The following is a 23,233-nucleotide window of genomic DNA, read 5'->3' on the forward strand; positions in this document are numbered from 1 at the left end:
CAGCACAACCAGTCTGTGCTTATGTGCTGAGAGAGTAAAGCAACAAATAAAGTCTACTTAAATTACATGAGGAACCATTTTTTGCACACACAATAGCAACAAGGAAGTTGGATAACCTACAGCAATGAAGAGGGACTATTTGTGTTAGTCATTGCTTGGCTATGGGGGACTGCTCAGAGCACAACCAACTCTGATAAGGAAAACAGACAAGAGACCTTAGGAATTACTGATCCATATTTGTATGTTACACCTGTAAATACTTAACTTCTCAACCTGCATGGATGCTAATATCCCTGAACAAAATAATTCAACATAATTATATCCGATATAAAAAACTATAAACAACCATATTTGGCTTAAGTTAATTTTAAAGAAATATTTAAACAGTTTCATGAATTTAATTAAAGCAGTTTGTTTAAATACAGTAGAGAAAACAATGGTCCTATGCTATTTTTGAGTATTTTCTTGTTCTCCATCTATGACACAAACTCCTTACAATCCAGATTTAACTTAAGCCTTCCTAATACCTGGGTTCATCTTGTAAAGCCTTGGGATCCCTAGGAGACAAAGTACCAGAAACAATGTTAAGGTATTGAATAAGGCACAGCCTCCTTTGAACTACCTATGTTCTCAGCTCTCCTTTCAATCTTAAGGACAGATTATACAGGATGACAGAGAGCAATGGCCTTGTAGAACAGCTCAGGAAGAGAGGTCCAGAAGCAGAGCTGTTCATCTGCAGGCATGGAGAGCTGTTCTAACTGAAGATGGCTGCTTTATTTCCACACCTGTCTCACAGTTCTTGGATAGTTAACTGAGATAAATAAATACAAGGAAAATAATTTTTAGTGCTGGTGGAACTCAAATTCACCAACCCCAGCGAATAATATATCTTTTTATCCCCCTCACCTGCAGGGATATCCTGGTAAACAGCCCTACCTGTGAGTATGCAGCTATGTATGAAACCAAAAGTTTCAAAAAGATCTGGAAAATCTTGATTACTTGGCATACAAACGTCAGCAGGTAAGACCATGGAAGCTTGTAAGAAGACAGAATGCTGGGCATAAACAGGGTGGGTGGTAAAACTGCTGTGTTTGATGGAGTTACTGTTCTGTCAGTTGGGTTTTGTGCTTTGTGCAGTGTCAGGTAAGGTAGCGAGGGCAGGGCAAGTCTAATAATAGTAATAGTTTTTCCAAAATATTATAACTTTCCCAAGATCTTTCATCAGGTTTTGTTGCATTATTATTACAGCACCGTGCCATTAATTCCTATGTGGGATCCAATGTATTAGTCAAAGATAAAGTGAAATCACTTATCTAATAAAAGGTTATGCAAACAGATTCAACTTGGATTTCAGGTTCCAATTCAGAGTCTTCCCTGTCTCTTAAAAGCAAGAGACACACACTACAACTCTAGTAAATCAGCTTGCAATAGCTACTAGCCACGCTCGCCTCTTGTATGCATTCACATAGCAATATATATTTTTCCTCAGAAATGCAAACTGAATCCCTGTGCAGTTGAATAAATGATGGTTGGGGTAATGGTTCCGTGTGTCCACATCATTGCTACAGGTAAGTGTCCTTATAAAAAAAAGTAAGCCAAGCAAGGGAAAAATAACAACACGATCCAAATTTACTATGGGTCAATAACAAAACCTCTTATTATGCAACTTCAGATTTCAATGCTGAGAAAAAGGTAACTTTGGTAAAAATACTGCAAGAAAAAATATTCTTATTGAAAAGGTTTGCCTCTTCCTATTACAAACATATCAAAATTAGAAGCCAAGAAGAAAAGCATTACAAATAATCACTGGAGAAGTAAAAAAACCCCTCAAACAGTGATGTAATGATTTTCTAATTCTATTTCAAACCTCAAATCCTCAGGACAGTAGGTAAAGGTGAAAAAAAGAGCACCAAGGCTGCAAACAGTTGCAGGTCCCTGTCAGGAAAGACAAAGGTGGGAAAGGAATACGTGGCATCACCATCACTAAGTTACTTGAAGCATATTAAGAGAAGACAAAATAAAGCTGCTCTCTCTCTCCATCCTGCTACCTGCCATCTGCCCATGAGGCCACAAAGCAAAGCCACATCTTTGGCAAGGGGTGAAGCTGGTAGCAGCTGAGTCACCACAACAGCTCCAGCAGGGAGCAGGGGAAAGAGAAATATTCTCTTCACATGGAAATATTGCACCAAGCAGTGATTCCCAGCTGGAAACCTCGTTATGTAAGCAGTATCATTTAGGACATTAGAGGAAGTCAGTTACAGCCCATTCTCCTCAATCCAAACATACTCCCTGACCATTTTCTTAGAATATGACAATGTCATCTTAGCATGTGGTTTCTGAGCAATAGTCACAAGAAATTCAAGATCAGTTCACTGCATCTCAACCACAACATCAGTAAAGAATCATAACAACAGAGTGCGCAATACCTGGCTTATTCTCATTAAATGTCCTTCCTGCAATAATTGTAATATGTTAAGCAGCATTTCACAATAGCTTAACTTTAAAATTTTGCAACAAGCATGCTCAACTGGTGTTTTTTGTGAAATACAAATGGAAACCACAAAACCAAGAGCATGCACTGCTTGATGTAAAAACTGTGAACTGTTGACTTAAAAAACATGTTGCTCAAGAGATATTTTAGCACTGCATTATGCCATTAACACCGAAAACTAATGTATTTCAAATGCGAAGCAAATAATCCCTTGCCTCATGAGAGGAAGCCAAGAGGGACTTGGGGGTGCTGTGGGATAAAATACTGAATTTCAGTCATCGATGTGTTCTTGCAGCCCAGAAAGCCAATTGTATCCTGGGCTGCATCCAAAGCAGCGTGGCCAGCAGGGTGAGGGAGGGGATTCTGTCCCTCTGCTCTGCTCTGGTGAGACCCCACCTGCTGTGCTGCATCCAGCTCTGGGGGTCCCCAGCACAGAAAGGTCCCTGATGTTTTGGAGCAAGTTTAGAGGAGGTAAGAAAGATGATCAGAGGTCTGGAGCACCTCTTCTATGAGGAGAGGCTGAGAGAGTGAGGGTTGTTTAGTCTGGAGAGAAGAAGGCTCCAAGGAGGATTTTCAGTGCGTAATGAGGGCTTATAGGAAAGATGGGGACAGACGCTGTAACAGGAGCTCTTGCAATAGGACACAGGGTAATGGTTTGGGGACAGACTCTGTAATAGGACCTGTTGCAGGAGAACACAAATAATGGTTTTAAACTAAAGAGGTTGTCTAGAGAGGTGGTGGAAGATCCATCCCTGGAAACATTCAAAGCCAGGCTGGACAGGACTCTGATCCAGTTTAAGATGTTCCTGCTCACTGCAGGAGGTTGGACAAGGTGAACTTTAAAGGTCCCTTCCAACCCAGACCATTCTGTGATTCTGTGATAGTGAATCCTACAAAGTTACCACATCCTGAAGCTCCAGGTTTACCATACATTGAATTTATATTAGTTCAGGACTAAATTATAAGCAACTCTGCTGAGCCATAAAGGGAAGGTCAAAACAAAGCCTGTGCAAAACCACATTTGATCTGTTTTCTATAATGCTTGATTATGTATGTGTTACATCCATGTATACATAAACAGTCAATTTCAGAGGTTATAAATGCAATTACAAGCTATAGGACCAAAAGAGGCCACATAAATTTTATATGTATAAAAACAAAAGAACCATAGCTTCAATTTCTTGTGTAAAAAAGTTCATCCATTTCAAAAATTCTTCTATTTTTGTTCTTTTCCTTTGAACAGATTGAATCTTTTTGCTGGTTCAGTCCAGCACAGTTCATATAACTAAGCTAGGAAATGTGTCCAACACTTGCTAAACAAGAGAGCTCCTAGTAATAGCAAGAAAAACAGTATGAAAAAAAGAAATACCTGAAAGAATAATTTCAAGTTCAGATACTATGTATTAAAAGGGCAGTATTTAAAGCGAAGAGCAATCTGAAGTAAAAATCCCATCTCCTGCAGCTTTCCTTGTATAAGATGGTATTTTTTCTGAAAGAATGTAAAAGAAAATTCTTCATTTTGTTTAGGATATATCCATCATTACATCTTTTGTGTCTCTAAATAATATTTTTCACTCATCTTCATTTTTTGGAGTTGCAGGTATCAATTTGACAACTCCACAAAGTAAATTTTCCTATTTAATGACTGATACAAGGAAAAGCATACAAATAGACATCTATTATGGAAAGGGGCTACATTAAAAAAGCACAGGGAGAGACAAAATAAAAACTGGAGGCATATGAAGTATTTAGGAAAAAAAATCCATGCTACCCAATTGGATTGAGGTAATCACAGATTGCTTCTACACTGAGTTTTGCTGTGTTTTAGACAATTTTATTTAATATTGTACTTTTGTAAAAAAAAGAGCCTCTACTTCTTTACTACTGAGTTTCCCTTGAGGTCATGCTAATAAAATATAATAGACCCAAGCAAACAATAGGTTTATTCCTACTTGGAGGAAACACATATAAAATTTCTTGTTGAGTATTTGTGTTATATTGGTACCTGGAGCCACTAACAAGCATCAGTTTCCATTATGCTTGGAGCTGTAAAATCAATACATGAAAAAAGTTGACTATTTATCCTGTTAAAAGTAGTTACCAGACATTATCTCTTAGGAAAGTTTCAAATTCAAGCACATACTTGGAATGAAACAATTCTATGGTCAACTGTGTCTTGGTGTTAGCCTGTGTTTCTGCCCTTTTTTTCGTTGAAAGCTAAAAAGAAAATTTTACAAGTACAGAAAAACATTTGGATAAAAAAGTTAAATTCAAGAGGAACAGTTGTCTATGCTCATGTCCCTCCCAAGAGTGGTGCACCAAGGGTCAAGTCAGCAGCTGAGGTGTACAATGCCCAATGCCAAACGTGAACTGCTGTGCTGCACTGGTAGTATCCCAACTTGCCTTGACTAAATATGCCACAATAAAACCTCAGTATATCATCAGTCTTTGCAGATGCACATTAAACAGACACAGGAATTACAATGGAACTCAATGTGAAAACAAGAGCTCTGTTGAATACAGACAAAAAAATCACCAGCACTATTTTTGCTCTTTGTGGGTTAGCATCCAACAACCACAAGAAAAATGCTTTCAGAAGTATAAGAGAAAATGCTTTTGACACTCAAGCTCACCTGAACAAGCAAGCATTCTCTGTTTCAGGACAAACACCCATAAAGCATTAGTACATAATCTTTTGAATCAAAAACAAATAAAATCATACTTGTCAGTAAGGACAAGTCTAGATCATGTTGATTTTTGCCTTAGTCCTGCTGCAGCAAGTTTCTGCATGTTTTCCTATGCTCCCTCCCTAGGAAAAGTCAGGCCTGCTAGGACAACAGCCAACATGCAGCTAATTAGGTAAATAGTTAAAGCTACCAACCACCTGCTTCCAGCACTCACATCATTAACCTTTTCTGCTCAATTCATCTGTCTGAAATGGTAAAACAAAACCCCTGTCAAGATAGGGGGACACATAATATGCGACACACTAATTCTGTAAAGCTCATATAACCCATCCAAAAACCAGCTAACAATTTGTAATGCTGAATCACTCTTTCATCATTCTACTGTATTTCATATATTCTGGTCTACTAGTTAAAAGCTCAAAAGAGCAAGGGGAAAAAGGAAAACAAACAGAACCAATAAAACATTCAATTCTTTTTCACTTCTTATGACTGTATTCAGGCAAACAAACCCAAGCAAAGCTCTGTCCTTATCCTGTCCCATGTTATTTTAATGGACATCAATTAATACTACATCCTCTCTCAGTAATGGTATTGCTTATTTGAGGCAAATCTAAGATCTCTTAGTATCTCCTGCACTTCTTAATGCTGGAGCAAGTTATTTGGTTACCTCTTAAGAAGAGAAAGAAACAAGAAATTCCCCAACAGATGGGAGGTGAATGTCACATGGCAGAAGGAGCAAGGATTCCGACTGCACATCCCCAAATTAATTGCAACACAAAGTTCAGCTTCAGTAGTCCACTACTGGGCACAGTCTGCTTGGATAAGTCATAAATATTGTTCCAAGGACAAGAAAATATACACAGCCTACTGTTTGAAGCAATAAAAAAGCATACTACAGTGTCTCAGACTGCTGCTGTTTCCAGCAGTTGTCTACTATCTCACCACTGTTTGAATCACAAGCTCCTCAGGAGTTGTCACCAGCTCTTTGCTTTGGCAAACTCCATAGGGGCATTTTCCACCTGAAGGCATGCTGACTTACAAACTGTTAATATTCTGATTCCATTCACATTCCTTAAATTCATACACACAGTAGTGGATTTTATTCTTTTGCATACCACAACCCAAATGAGACTTTTAAAGTCTTTATTTAATAGCCCATTTTTTGAGCAGAGAACAGAAAACCCTCCAAATCCCGTAAGGACTAACTAGAGGTTAAGGTGCTAATCTGAAGTGTGAGTTAAATCAAGGAAGGAACTTGGTCACGAGAAATCATTGTCCCCCATCCTGTTAAAAGAGGCAAGACATTTTGAATGGATTTCAACATGGTTTTTGTGCACATGGCTATAATAGGAAACCAAGGACAGTTTTGCTCAAATGTCTCCTCTTTAAAGCCCTTGATTAAGCAACACAACAAACCTGAAACTTCTGACCAAAAACAGTGTCTCCATCTTCCTGACAGTTTCTGCTTTATCTGTCCCTGGTCTCAGCAAAGAGGGGGTCACCAGCACTAAGAGCCCAAGAGAACACCGTATCCCCAAGGCAAGCATATGGCAGAACAGCGTGAGAAACACTAGGAAAGCCCAATCCTTACTTTTGCTAATTTCATTAACTCTGTCTGAAGAGGTTTCCTAAAATTATGCATTTTGACCACGTCTGAGAGGAGAGGGAAGAACTGTTTCGGTTTTTAATTAATGATAACATCAGCAATGCAGGATGAGAATTAGATATCCTTTTCAGTGTTGCTCATTTTCTTAAAACAGGTTGCAGATGGTTATACATGCCTGCAAGTTCGTGCGCTAATATGCTGAAAAAATCCAAGTGACAGGACCCAAGGCAATGGCACAAAGCTGTGTCAGGGGAGGTTTAGGATTGGTATTAGTAAAAGGTTCTTCGCTCAGAGGGTGGTTGCACACTGGAACAGGCTCCCCAGGGAAGTGTTCACAGCACCAAGCCTTAAGAGTTCAAGAAACATTTTATCAATGCTCTCAGGCACTCTTGGCCTGTCCTGTGCAAGGCCAGGACCCCACGATCCTTATGGGTCCATTCCAGCTCTGGATATTCTACAATTCTATGATACCTGTGTCCCATTTTGGTTGACAAGGAGAAAAGTGAAAGCATTACTGTATGAACTATCAGGAGAGCTACACTTTTTAAATCAGAAGTCTTTCTTGTTTACCCATATCACTGGAGTGTAATGGTTGATTGCATTTGTTTGCAAAGGAAAGTGTATCTTGTGTGTTTAGCAATGAACTTAACTGATTTTCAATGTCTGTAAACACTGCCTGTGAAGCACCAGTGCTCCTGGAGCCTATATAGCTGGGGACCTGTACTTACAGCCTCAACAAAAAGTTCAAATAGAAATACATGAAGACATGAAATAGAGTTGGCCTCTCACGTCCTGGACATATTTTCTTCTATAAAATTACAATCAAACACTCATTTGTCCCCAATGATCTGGCTCAAGACACAAAGAGTATCTGAAGTTAATTAGCCCACTAAAGCATCTCAGGCTTAATCAGCACTGCAGTAACATCTCAAAGCATCAATACCATGTAGTACTTAAAGCAGTCCCAAATGTGTTCCTATCAGAGTAGAAAAGATTTCTAGAATCACATTTAGAAGTTGATTTTAATAGGTTCTGTTCCTGTACCTTTTTAAAAACCTTTTAAAATATTAAACTAAAACGCACACAAGTTTATAACCCGGCTTTTGCAAATCTCTTCAATATGTGGCCATGCATTCACAAGCAGTCCATAATCCTTTTATCTTCTAAATACAGTGCAATGGAAAACACTCAGTTCTATATGGTGTGCTTTTTCTATGTGTTTTATAGCATCACGTCAAACAGCTTTTAACATTCTTTTTTATGGCAGACATGAGTGCAAGAAAAAGAACACACTCAAATGCAGCTAAAACTCTTCCACTAACAAACATAATTTCAATCACAGAATTCTTCACCGTAAGACACTAAAAGCATGGATGACAATATTCAGTAAGTATAAAAAGAAGAAAAAAATACTTACTAGATTGATATGGTTTTAAATAAAGACTTCAGTTTAATAACATTTTTGTTCTAAGCCTATAAAATGCTTCTGCAGCATTTGGAAGCCACAGAGCATTTGGAGTCAGCTATGCTCCTTGGTAAAGCTTGATCAAATATATAAATGTGAAACTGGCATTGCTTAAGCTGAAAAACATTAACTAGTAGAATGAACATTTTTAAAAATCATTACTTTGTCATATGGATGGGTACAGCTGTACAAAAAAAAACACCTCTCAAATGCTAAAGCAGAAAACCCTTCTTGAAATTTTTGCCAGGAGAACCCAGAAGCTCAAAAAAAAAAAAAAAAAAAAAAAAAAAAAAAAAAAAAAAAAAAAAAAAAAAACCCCACACAATCTGGTGAACATAAGAGAAATGTTCAGTGTTGTCAACCAATTAATTTGTACACATTAAATCAAAGATTCGAGCACTTCCTAAAAAAATATTTCTTTACAAAACAGAATGAGCTCCAAAACTAATATTAAAGTTAATTTTGGTTAATGGCATGTGATTGCTGAGATCTTAATAGATCTCCTACATCTGTAAACATACACATGTTGTGCCTAAATCTATTCCAATCAAGGTTTTGATGAAGCAGCTTCAGCACTCACCTAAGCTCATCAGGGTGTTCTTAGAATATAATTGTGATTTTAAATTCTAGTTAATTGATTTAGAGCCTCCACTCAAAACCAAGTAACTTCTTATTAGCTGGGGACGGAGTTTCTCTCACTGTGAATATGGCATAAATCTCGAATACAAGCACTTTGTCAATCTGTAGGTGTGTGAGCCTTTCATCCTGGCAAAAGGCAAGACTTTCACCAACATGATCTAGACTAGTTTAGAGAGTCTGAGCAAGGAGTATTATTGGCAACAGTCTTAGGGGAAAAAGAAATCAAGTGTCCAACTTCGTCCTACCCAATGAAGTTTGTTTTGCAGGCATTTTTACTTCAGAGAATCCAGGCCTTCCTCAGATTTCTTCAATACAAGTGGGGAACAGCAGTACCCCTACCTACAATTCTCAGAACTGCCCAGTTACCTTAAGTACTCTGACACAAACACCCAAAGTCATGGCAACACACTATTTCTGTAAAATGCAACAAACAACCAGGCCATGACAGTCAGCTCAGAAACTTACACCTGGGGGAAGTGATCTTCTCATGCTAACAGGATGTATAAAATAAAGAGCTTTGAAATACTTATGTTTCCTCTCCTGGAAGTACATTACAGCTTAGACTGTATTGCATGAACAGTATAAACAACTCTAAATCACAGTCTACTTCTACACTGGAAATGAATTAGGAACAGCAAAAGGATTAATGCTGTGTTAAAGAAAGTGATAACCCTGCATAGTGTGCAATTTTTCATTTTGCTCAATTTCAAAATGCATCATATAAATTACATTCATAAATGACAGGAAAAAAAGGAAAAAAAAAAACTTCTTCCAGGCTTATTTTCATTTGCAAAGATTTCAAGCAGCAGAAAATTATTCTTATCTCTGAACAAGCTTTTGTATTTAACCTCCTTCTGTACTTAACATCAACACAATTGCATTTGGTTAACAGAAATCCTGTAGCATCTAAAGGCAGTCATGCCTTTTACTCTTCAATTTAATCCACTGAGAGCTTTAAACAATCTGCAACGTCTACAATCACAGTCCTCTTAAACAAACATTTCCACAAATTCTACAGGTTTTGATGCTCCTTCTAGCATGAAAGTGAGATCCCACACACAGTGTTTATTCATGAATTGGTGAAAACGGAAGCAAAGACAGAACTGGAAGCCACATGGTGCTACTTCAGTGCTAAAAGCCCTCGCACCTCTGTCACAACTCATAGCTATCAGAAAGAAAAGGGTTGAACATACACTGGAGCGTGCCTTAAAGTGAATGCAGAAACAAATACATCAGAGAATGTGTGTTAATGCTACATGTTAATTATATATAGTAACAAAGATGATTATAGTGGTCAGACTTATTCTATACCATGAGACAAGCCATGAACACCTCAACAGCATAACCACATCTCTCCTCCCAGACAACATCATTCTGGCTGTTTTAATAAGCAAGCCACCAAATTCCTCTCCATAATACTTCAACCAGCAGAAGAACTCCTTAAGGAAAAGCCAAAGTCCCCAAACACATGAGTAACTTATACCAGCACTCAGGAAAGGATCAAGCAAGGGAAAAGACTGCTAGCTAGAAACACTCAAGAGTTTCTGAATCTTCAGAGGTCATCAGGAAAACTGGGTTACATATCTGAGATGTAACAGTCAAGAAAAGAGTATCAGAGCACACAGAAATTAATGGAGCATGAAACTGAAGAGCAAAATAACTTTATTTTAAAGGAAGCAAGCTCCTCTAGCACACACTCTTGGGCTTAATTCTCTTCATCAAACAGTCTTACTAGATTTACTGTGGTTTACACAAGTTAAGGTTAGTAACTTACTTCTTGAATGTTTATTCTTGCTATTACTAACAGCTAAGTTTTAACAAAACTACTTTTGACTAAAATAAATGATAGCAGAAAATGTTACCTGATAACCTTCTGCAAATGAGAAAAAAAACCACCAACCCCCCCCCAAAAAACAAAACAACAACAACAACAAAAAAGAACCCAAACAAAAAGCCCCAGAAACACAATAAGCAGAAGCACACAAATGAACCACCAAAAAACTAACCAACATTCCCCAAAACAAATAAATAGTGACATCTCTCTGGAAGAAATTTAATGACATTTTACTTTTTTTTTGGTTATTTATGCCATTTATAAAACACATTTATACATATACAGTTAACTCATCCAAGTTGGTCACACTGACAGATGATCAGGTCCAAAGCAAAGATATACTGAAACATTACCAGCAAAAAAAGGATATGACTGACTTTTAAATAAATAGATTATTTTTAAAGTATTATTTCATTTTAAGGCAAAATAAAGTCAACTTAAAAAAAATGTAACTTTTCAAAAGCTGCTAATTTCCTGGAATGCCCATCAAATACTCTACTAAAGTACAAGAGGTAGATCCATCTACTAATCGAAACACAAGCCTTAGTAATTTTATTTTTAATTCCACACACTTAGTTATAGTGGGAATTCTTTACTGGTATTGCCTAACTCTATTTAATCTTATTTTAAGATTAACCAACTGAGAATAGAATCTGCCCAGAAAACTCAATTCCCATCCATAAGCTAATGTCTTTAAACAACTCTTTGCCCTCCATACCATTACTCTGGTTGAGCAAGTTCAACTTTATTGATACTGAAGAACTGGAGACTATTCCTAAGAGCTATAAGAAAAAAAAGCTATAGCATAAAGATTATACTGTCAGTCATCTTGTATCAGCAGTATACAGATCTACAAAGGTTCAGAGTGTCTGGGAGTGGTTTTGTTCCTTTTTTAGAAGAAAAGCAGACCAAAAAAGGTTGTACATACAGGACTTTTTGGGTTCTGGCACATTCTTTGGCCCATGTTATTAGTGAGGGATCAGCTTTTCAGTCATTCTTTAACCAGCAGCGTGAACACACTACCACTGGTTTGAATCAGTCATTTTAGTCATATATGCAAGCAATGTAGGAAGTGTTGCAGTGGGCAGAGAATAAATAAATACTATTCTCAATAACATGCATAATACTATGTAACACTTTCAAGACTGTTTTTTTTTTTGTTTTTAAGAAGAATTTTACACAGCAGATTATTATTTTTTCTACTCCAAGCATGGTTGCTTTGACCACACACAGACACACCATGTTTATTTTGTTACTCAATTGAGAAAAACATAGATCTCCATAGTTACTAACAAGCTCTTCTGACAGGATATAATGGCAGCTCATTTTGTATCATCCAAGCTTCATGCATTGGGTTTTTGCTGTTACAAATTAAGAACTATTTGGGAGAAGTTGTGTTCTTTAGAAAGACAGTGCACTTCCCCTGTGTTTAATGCACCTTATGAAAAATCAGAAACAACTACAGAAGATGTCATTCTCCATGGCTGGAAACTGCCAGGATCTGAGTTTAGAGGATGAATAATACATGCTACAGGAAAAGAACAAGTATAGGGAGATAAAAGGATAAAAAAGAATAAATCCAGGCTACAAGTAACATCAGATTCATGAACAGAGCAGCAACAGAAACATGTTTTTCAAAGAAATATTTTTGGTCATTTGCTTTCAGTTAGGCCCTCGTTCTTAACCAACTCTATTCTCCTGGCTAGGACACACACCATACCACATCATTCCTGGCACAGGATTAGTAAAATAGGAGGATGGCCACAAGTGAGCTGGAAACTATCTTGTCATCAGTTCTGTTGGCCAACACTAAGTGCTGGAAGTATTCTGGGAATAGTTTCCCTTTTTTTTTTTTTTTTTGGCAACAGAGAAGAAAGGCATAAACCATTCTCGTCACAAAGTGCAACACCAGCAGCCAGAAATTGAAGCACTCTCTGGGGTGGAGGAAATTTCTGCTGTGCCGCCTACAGCAGGCAGGAGGTTTCTGTTCCAGGTTACAGCCCTGAGAGCCTCTTAGTAACTCCAGCATTACAAGCAGATAGGTTATATCCAGTTTCTCTCTCCTCTTTCCATTCCCAAGAACTATGGGTTTCTAACCAAAATGGATTTCAACAGCCAGTCCCCAGTGCACCACACTAAACAAATGACTGCACAAATAGCCAAAGTTGTTTACTAAAGATAAAATCTACAGGACACATACCACAGTATTTCTTTATACTGGGCAGTGACAGCTGTATGTGTACAGGTTTTCTATTTTTCTGCAGAAATTGGAGGCAAAACTACTACCATGTCATTTTGTTTGACATCAATAGAATGGTACTGCATAATAAAACACATTTCTCACAAGACTTCTATTATAAGCTAATCAGCTAATATTTCAAGAAAATGTATAGTGCAATAGCTGGTTTTAACTATATGCCAGATACCCTTTTTAAAGAATCACTGGACTGGTATGGTTGGAAGGGGCTTCTGGACATCATCTCATCCAATCCCCCTGCCACGGCAGGGTAACCCAGGGACACAAGGACACATCCAGGTGGGTTTGGAATATCTTCAAAGAGGGAGACTCCACCACCCCCTAGGCAGCTTGTTCCAGTGCTCTAACACCCTCAATATAAAGAAGTTCTTTCTCATGTTAAGGTACTTCTTGTCATTTAATTTATGGCCATTGCTGCACACCACTGAAAAGCAGGTCTCAGGCCATATTTAAGTAGATGAAAAATGAAACAACCTAACAATTCACATATTAAAAAAAAAAAAAAGCACAGTCAACTCTTCAGAAGATTATTACAACATTGTCTTGAAAAATAATACAGAAGTCCCTATATAAATGGGTCAGCAGCTCTCCTAAATAAGCATAGTGTTAATCACCTGCAAGCTAATGCTATTTTTAAAAAAATCCACTCTACCTTACAAATCCATTCTAGAGAATTCACCATTGTTAACACAAACTCAGCACATTTCTTGCTCTAAAACACAAAATTACTTCTAGATTGAAAACACAACGCTTTAAGACATGCAATACCCACTGATAGTTAAAAATCTTTGTAAGGAAACAACTTACTTGATTGAGTTTCTGAAGTGGTCCTCAGCAGGATTTTTTACTGTACAACTGTTCAGCAACCATAAATCTGCTTCAGCAGAGTTGTCTACAAAACAGAAAGAAACAAACCTGTGTTAAGAATTACTTAATCTATCAACTCCTAACTTATATAATACTAAAAAAACCCCAAACTGAGACATTAATAATAGGTTGGCTATGTCCAAGATTACTTTATATTCAATTACATTCTTGGAAGGGTTTTTTTTGGTTTTTCTTTGTTTTGAGTTTTAGAAAAAAAAGAGGCACATGAGCATTTCCATTGTAACTTCTTTTTAATTCTTTTGCCAATGGGGAATAAATTGTTATCTCATTTGCCAGCTGAGATGCCACTAGGTTGCACATCATGGAAAAGAAAGTTAAAAAGAACGGTCACAACTCCCAGAAAGATCTTGCCTAGACAAAGGCAAAATTAAGTGGTCAACAAAAGCAGGTTTCACTAAGAAAACAAAATCCCTGCTTCAGCTTCACTGTGAATTAATACTACAAAATAAACAAATCACAATTCATAACATGTGAACCTCTACTAAAGAGAAAAATCAATGCAGCTGCTTTGGAAAGGAACATACATATTTATAGTTTTGGTTATATCTTAGTTATAGTATAATTACAGCTCAGCAATTTTAAGACAAAAGATATACAAGCAACCAATATCTGCCTCCATTCAAATAAGGATACTGTTTTTTTCAGGATCCAAACCTTTCTGTTTGTTCAGAGTCTATTGATATCTAAATTCATTAACAGAACTGAATCCCAGAATTTTCTGCAGAAGCGCATATATAAACCCTAATCCTGTAAAACATGGCCTATATTACAAAATTACTAGCATAACCTTGTAAAGTTAGAACTTCTTTTTTCAAATAAAAGAATAATCTATCTCATTAGATTATTAAGCGCTATCTCAAATAGTTTAGTGCTTTAGCATTCATCAGAATAGCTTGTAGCAGTTTGGATAAGAAAATTCATGTCACTCGCTACTATTCAGTACATTGAGCACTGAAGTATTAACTGATGTATCTTTAAATAACATAAGCCAGTGAGCAATGAATACAGGTAAAACATAATTTTTAAGGATGCCTTAAAATCCTTTTTTAAGGATGCCTTACTCAAACTGACATCCTGCTAAAGCAGGAGAAAGCCTGCCATGACTTAGGCATATTTATACCACATCCATCATGAATGTATCCATACAGGCATGAATATCCTTTTCCTCCATGCACACACACTTATGACAAAATGCTAAAATTGATAAAGCTTTCTGTCTCATTGATATTTTCTTTGAAGAAATCATAATTTACAATTAATTATCACTCACAACCTATGAAGGAGGTAAATTGAAAATAATACGTAAAATGCAACTAATGCTAAATAAGAGAAAACATTCCGGGGGGTTCTAATTATTGTTGACCAAGATTACACTATTAATTTGACTAAAACACAACTTCCTTTCACAACAGGGAAAAACCACAAAGCAGTCATCAAAATAACATTCAGACCTCTAGCTACTTTTGAAAAAAACAAATATCTGACCCATATCTGGTTGGGAAAGAGCACTCAGTTTTTTAGCCTACATAGAAGTCAAAATAAAAATGGAACAAGACAAAGAACCTCTCCTACAACCCAGGCTGCATGAAAACTACATTTTTAGACTACTGAACAGACCCATTTACTGTTAGAAAGACAATCAGAGGTACAAAAAAAAAATATTAGGAATTATGTACAGAAAAGCAAAGAAACAGAGTTTCAATGTCAGAAAAAGAGTGATCTCTTGGCCTGGTCAGATGTACCAAGTATGAAAACAAACACATTTTAAAAGTAGTTTTCCAGTCACACTGCCAAACCCTCGTATTTCTTATTCTTTTCAGCAGCAAAAAATGTTTATAAATTCAGCCCCACACCCATAACACACCCACCTGAGAATTAGGGGTGGGACATGCACACACACTAAATAGCAAGAGGCCAACATGTGAGACATTACATTTAACAGACAACAGTTGCAGTAGCACTCATTCACTGTAAAGCACAAATATTTTCAAGAGATGTCTTTATTCAGAGGAGAGATGCCTTGACACAGAGAATACCAGTTCTGGGTTTGGTCTCAGTTCCTCCTTGTGCCATGGTTTCCAGGTGTGCAGGAAGAGACAACACTGTGGCAATGCTTCTCCCCTAAAGCCAAAATCAAATCCCTCTCTTCAAAACAGCCTTGGAAAAAGTAACACATTTAAGTTTAAAAAGTCCTCACATACTAAAGCCAACAGGACCAATTCCATACAGCAGTTTGGTTTCCAGGCTATTAATACATTGACTCATTGACTGAGAGACAACTGCAACACTTTATATATATTACACATATAAAAAAGTCTCCCATATACATGTAGATTCATTCCTTAACAGGTTTCAGCCTCTGCAGAACAGAAGATAAAAAGCAAATGCTTTTACAGAATCAAATCTGCTGAGCAGTTTTGAGAAAAGGTGTCTCATTCAATGTACACATCTAAAAATTATTTAAGGAAAATTAAAGTGTACCTGAGGTTTGTCCTCCTCTTACAGCAACAGTATTGTTTTATCATATTTAGTTGTTCTATTTCTGCATTTATTTTTAAATCTGTTTTCCCTAATTATTCTAATGATGTCTCATACTAATATATGTACATACAAGTTTTGATTATGCATATATATAAACATACAGACACACACTTACGAGTTATATTCATTTATTAAGTAAGATTCCATATCGCAACTCTTCCAAATGATAGCTGAATTTTCTCAGTACTTTACTGCCCTATTCATATTTAAAATAATTGCATGCACTGGTGTAAACTCACCACAGTCTACTGCATTTTCTCAATAACATTTCAGTTAAAAAGAAAAATATTGCCAATGCGGCCTTTTTGTATCAGGTTGCAGGAAGATCTGAACATTTGCAACATTGTGGGAATAACTTGTCAGCGGTCACATTTTGCTTTGCAAGGCCTTGATGGATGTGTGGAAACAAACATGGACCAGAAGAGCAGACTGGGCTTGGCATGTATAAACAACATCTTCTGGCTTCATACTTACTAAATATTATGCAACACCAGCGTAATAATCCTTTATTCAGGGCACAGATATATATATACACACCTATAAGTGTTCTGACATGAGTAGGTGCTACTGTTCAGCACTCTCCTCAAATAAAGAGTCAAATAGCTCTGACAAATAAGCTCAGGCTTCTAAATACAGGCCTAGAGGGGTAGGGACAGACAGCTCTGAGGATTTTCTGTTTACACTCCAGGCAGACAGATGAAGAATTTAGGTCTGGATGGGAAGCACCACATGAACGTGGTGCTGCACCCACTGAGGCAACCTTCCTTGGAAGGTCTTCACCTGCCACCTTCTCCAAGTCCCTAAGTAAGGTTTTTGAGAAACCTCCAACATTTCAGTGAAGAACAGAGGCCTGTGTTTGGGAGCTCAAACAGATCTGAGTGAACAGGACAATCTAAACTTTAGAGAAGGTTTTCCAGCAAATCATAGAGACTGACAGGCAAAACTGAAGCAAGAACCATCAGTACAGTGAACATAAGTACAGTAGTCAGTATGATTTAGGTGCATATGTCCTGCAACAATCTTCTCCAAGGGGATCTGCTTCAACTTATTTTTGCCATATATTCAGCCTAATGATACTTTTTAAATTATGATATTTTGCTGCCAACATTTATGTTTATGAGCTACTTAAACAGTTTCTTCTATGATAAGACATTTTTAGCAAGAAAAAAAGAAGATATGTCAAATCAGCTTTGTATCAAATGCTCAAAAACACAACTCAAAGCCATGGTCTTTTTGCATTGTGACATCTTTTCCATAAAGAAAAAAGGCTACACTGGAAGTAAACCACAAAGTCTATCATACTCTCTGAAAAACAACACAGAGTACAAAGGAACCTAAAGGTCATGGAAACTTCTGAACACTTAAGTTAATTGGGAAATTCTGGAAAACATGAATTGGCTACATTATGCAATACTAAGATGATAAAATGGCAAGAGTCTGTAACATCAGTATACCTATGGAGGAAAATAATAGTTACAATTCTTTTCTAACTAGCAGTGTCAGTTTTGTTATCATTTCAGAAATCATAAATCAGCAGAATTTCTTAAGATTGTAGTAATACTATCAGCTGAAAATAAACAGCTGACATGGGTTTGCCTGATCTCTTAACTTTTAGTCTTTCTTCTTTCAGTTTTTTCCAAGACTTTGTTTTCTTCCAAGGCCCCCCAAACCACATCTCCTTGAAAATCAAAACACTCACAAAGCAAAAAATTAGAAGAAACACATCTAGTGAAGGCCTAAAAGAACAGCCTTTCTTTACTTTCTTCAGCACATCACTCCTCTCTCTGCACGGAAACCACTATCAGATTTGCTCAGCACAGTTTGCTAAAAGAATATGACTCATAACTATTATGACATATTTTTAAATACTGTACATTAGTCAGAGAAATTCAATCTGAAAGCAGATCTTTCTCTGTAATCACTGAAGGCTCTTCCAGGGCCTTTCCCTCCAGCTGTCCTTATCCAGTTCCTCATCACTCTGTGAGTCTTCCTTCTCACCTTTTCTGATTTTTTTACTTCTAATGCTCTTATATATGCAACAAATATACCTCCAGTTTCTCTGTTTCCACGTGCTGTATTCTACCCTATGTTCCCATTTATGGACCTCCCTATTAAATGCTTCGTCCTGTGCATTCTTCCTTCCAAAACAGCTCTGCTCCCTCCCTTGATACCCTGGTTGCCATTTCATACTCTGGAGCCAGATCCAGTAACATCCAAGGTGTCTGGAATGTGTGCCTGCAACTGTACTCCATGGGAATAATCTGTCCCCAAACGACACAAATATCTAAGCATGAGGACACCTCACAGCCAGTTACAGAAGTCATAGAGCATCCTGACTGGAACAAAGCTGCCAAACTAATTATTGTCTTTTGACATCCCTATGTCACAGAAACCCACTGTCACTCCAATTAGGTTATTGAAATTAGGTGCTGGTTAATTTAATGATTTATTGGACCACTGGGCATTAAGAGACCTCAACAAGTATTGGGAAAGAATCTCATCATAAATACTAGTTCAGAAATGCTGTGAATCATCAATGCAAGAGGAAGGTACATCTTCCTCTGGGGACAAGGAGTTTGGTTATTTGTTTGCAGACAATAGGCTTTGCATGGCAGAAGAAAAACGCTCAATAAGGTTAAGAGTAACAAGAAAAAATTTGGCATTTTGTGTGCCTTTCCTTGGCACACAAAATACTTAGCTACCATTTGCTAGTTCTCAGTATGGTATCAGATATAGTTAACTATCAACTTTCATGTAACTTGTCCTACAGAAAAGATTTCCAAGCAAACAAGCTCTTTCCTTCTGTCTGCACCCCTGACAGCAACTACAAATCAAAACCACAAGTTATCATGAGTTTCCAGATGGTACTTGTTTGGAATCTCAGGGACACATTATCAGTTCCCACCTCTGAAGATGTCCCATGCATTTGCCAGTGATATGAAACACTCAAAGGCATGCTGAAAATACCAACTTTGCAGATTGCAAATGTCTTTCAAAACAATCCCACTCATGTCTTATCAACAGTATCAGGATGTAAAATATAAAAGGATCAGCTTGATTGCAACATGACTTCTGTTTTCTTATTAAATTTCTGAGATACTCTGGACATAACAAATTACTTCATTCAGAATGAATAAAAACACAACCATTTGGTTCACCCTGCATATATGTTATTACAAGTTCCAAAAGGAAAGCCAGGCTGCTTATCAAATCAGGTACTGCAGACGAGCCTTCATGAAAAAAATAATTTTCCCATCATATCTCTTGCCCTGATTTAAACAAATATGCAAATTTACCATTTTTATTCTCCATTAACATTTTCATTAGTGTAGTAACCTTTAGTGCAAGTAACCTTTCTTGGGTTTTCTGGTTTTTAAGAAATTGAGTATTTTTAGTGAATTTTATTAAGCAGGCAGACATCTCAACAGCAGCTACTGCTGGCCTATAAACAGATTTTATAAATCCTTCCAGATCAGGATGCTGTGTCTGCTATCAAAGAATATTTCTCACTGTCCACCAAAAGAGAGGTGCATAGGGACTTGTCGCCTGAACATACCAAATAAGTAGGAACTGAGCACATTTAAACACACAAGACCTAGCCAGTTAAAACCCAGCAATACATTACTGGATTAAAAATATGACATGTTAAATCATTGTCACTCCTCATTTCAGTATAACAGACAAATAATTCAATTTTATGTATTCATGCCTACTTTCAGGAATGCAAGTTTTCTAAAAAGATACTGGTTTATTTCCAGTCACCTTAGAAAATCCATTTTCAAAAAAGAAGCACATACACCTCTCTTTTCAGCTGTTTAGGGGGTATCATGAAGTTATTGGGACAAACTACTAAACTATCAGTTGATGTCCATTCAATTTGTTCATAACCTGGAACTTTGCCTTACCACTCCTTCCCAAAAACAAATTCCTTCAAAATAGATTTAGTTTGCTGAAGTTTACCAAGGCCAGCAGAACAGCTTATGGCTTCTGCCACCATCGCTAAAACTACAGGCTGACTTTGAGATCACTGAGAACATAAAACTGGAACTTGAAAAATTACAATAGGTGAACACCTGAACTAACATTCATATATTTATAAATAGTGCAGACAAAAGACTCTGTATTTCAAAGCATGTCCATTAAGGGAATGCTTCAGGTCTGGCATGAGGGTACTGAAAAGTAGACAACACAGAAGAAAAAGTACATGAAAGAATAAATTTAGCTTTAAAATATCGACAGTGATAAACTTTATTTCCCACTTCTACTCTGCAACCATCAGTAGCACTTAAAAGAGTAATCCCAATTTATATTAGGATTTTGAAGTGAGTAATCCATTCTCTAAGTACTTTTCATCTCTGCTCTAGACACAGCACAGGCTACAGTCTGGGTCTGAGATGATCTGTGGAGTAAGCCGCCTTTTTCTCCCACTTTCTACACACTTGTGTCAGACCAGCAGGATACCCCAGCTACACTGCTTGCTGCAGCCTAGAGTCTGCCCTGCAGCACCCAGACACACAGAGCTGCACAGGGAGGCTTCAGCCCATTCACCCTTAGCAACATCTAAGCTCCACAAAGGAAAGAACAGGAGAGTTAAACCTACTAGAAAGGTTTACCTTTTAGCAATGTAAAAAAAATCCAATTAGGTTATACCTTGTATTTTCACTCCTTCTGCAATGTCCCGCTGATTTTTCTGCTTCTGCATACAGCACAGACAACATGAATTGACAAACTACTTTGGTATTTTTGTTCATTCTACTCTAATTCACTAGATTTTCCATGCATTAAGGCACCCGAGGGTAACTTGAAGTTGTAAAATGATTTATGTTTAAAAAGGCTAAACCTAGAAATGTTTCTTTTGAAAAGCAGCGGGTTTCCTTTTGTAACTTCAACACTCTAAAACTGCAGTACCTGTAAGGTATTTCAGTAATTCCCCCATATGAATGAACCTTCCCAAGCCCATAGCCATTAACAACTCATACTTGTTCCAATCAAGAAAGGGACTGATCATTTCCACATCCTTGCTTGCTATCTTTGTTGATCAGGGAAAAGAAGTATATATATACTTCAGTTCAACTCAGGGTACAGTTTTCTGTGCCATAATCTGCTGCATTTTAGCCTACATTCCACAGTTCCACTTGTCTTGTCAAGCAGCTCCCAGACAGACATTTTAAAGGAAAGGTACCCCTCTTACAAGTATACAACCATGGCCATGTTCTAAAGGAAACTTATTCAATATGACATGACCTTAACGGGATACTCTTTTCTCATGGCTCTTTTTTGATATAAAATAGTCAAAGCTTACTCTGAACATGGTATTATATACCAAAGGTGGAAAATTTAGGCTGAATTTTTAGCTCATTCCTTCAAAATAAAGACTTCACTACTTTGAGAAAAGTGGATCATGCAACTATTTCTTGAACAAAACAAGACCTTAAAAGAAGAGAGGATAAATCTCACTGCTAGCTAAGAGGTGTGTTGGCAGAAAGCCTAAGCCCTGCCAATGGCTGTTCAGCACAGTAACACCTAATGTTAAGGTACCGAAATTACCCTAGGCAGCAGCAGATACAGGTGCCATAGCATGGTGCTCTAAGGTGGGTACTTCACCCTGCTCTTGAGCACAGACATAACCTTGAGGCATTCCAAGAGCCAACTGCTCCCTTCACTTCACTGAAGACTTAATGATCAGTGTGAATAATTTCAATATGCAAAGTAGTGATGAGTGATTTATCAGTCTCTTGGGAAAAGTCCCATTACATTAGGAACAAGGTCAAGTAGCCTGTTTCAGCCAGGCTATGCTACAACAACATACAAATAACTCCAACTCATTCTGATGATTAATGAGGATAGAATTTGTTTTGTTGACAGAATTTGGAAAAATCCCAAAATCTCCTCCGAGTCTTAAGCCTGCTTGATATTCCAGAAATAGCATGCACAGTACGACTCAGTGCTTTTCTGTCCCTACATACAGCTTCATACGCAAAACACGAGTTATTCAAATGAGCAAACACAGACTGATTGCTTCTTAGTCACACAAAATCCAAAGCCAACCATGAACAAAACATCTTGCACAACATCATGCAACTGAAGTTTCAAAGCATGCTGCAAATTTTAACTGATTTACCTTCAACAGCCACACATTAAATATGCACCCTTCCCTACACAAATTCCTTTTCATCTTATAAATTAGACAAGTAGTTTCAGAATTTCCGTAACTTGATCGAGCCACACAGGATGTCTATGCAAACAAGCCAAGATCCTAGCCAAGTTGTCCCTGCCTTCAGGCCTGTCCCTGAACACAAAGCCATTGCCTAGATTCATATGCACAAATGATTTCAGTCTACATCCCTTAGAGGCCAGATAGGTGATATCCAGTAAATTTTTGACAAGTTTAAAGGCGATCATAAAACCCAACTTTTCGGTAATTTGGGTTGCACAGCAAATTAATAGAAAACACTGAACAGCAGAACTAATTGACTCCTTCTATGCAACAAGGTTAAAAAAAAAAATAATCCCCCCTTCCCCTCAAAAAAAATAACCCAAACAGATATAATAGCTCTAACTCCCCATGTGTGCTCAAACATAGCTCTTGCAGATGTGTTACCAGCTGTCTCAGAGCATCTATTGAAGTCTAACTACAGCCTTAGAAGGATGACAGCTGATGGGTGAGCTTGTAAAGAATCTCCAGATTTCACAGAGCTCACTGAAAAACAACTGCATCCTCATTTTGATACAACACTTCAGAAATCTCCACTTGCTTTATCTGTAGTCTCAGAATTAGCCTTACCTGGTAAAAATTATTAAAGAGGATTCAATTGTTTTGCAGAT

General features: G+C 37.3%; 1 protein-coding gene across 5 annotated transcripts in view; it reads right to left on the reverse strand.

The window, feature by feature from the left end:
* Nucleotides 1-23,233, reverse strand: part of CDKAL1 (CDK5 regulatory subunit associated protein 1 like 1) — a 379,245-nt gene that overhangs the window by 299,035 nt on the left and 56,977 nt on the right. For all 5 annotated transcript variants that reach the window (XM_053936121.1, XM_053936155.1, XM_053936129.1 and 2 more), the window contains one exon: nt 13,787-13,871. In XM_053936121.1, coding sequence (XP_053792096.1) covers nt 13,787-13,871 — 85 coding nt within the window. The remainder of the gene's footprint in view (nt 1-13,786; nt 13,872-23,233) is intronic.

The sequence above is a fragment of the Vidua chalybeata genome, chromosome 1 (genome assembly GCF_026979565.1).
Source record: "Vidua chalybeata isolate OUT-0048 chromosome 1, bVidCha1 merged haplotype, whole genome shotgun sequence".
Taxonomy (NCBI): Eukaryota; Metazoa; Chordata; class Aves; order Passeriformes; family Viduidae; genus Vidua; species Vidua chalybeata.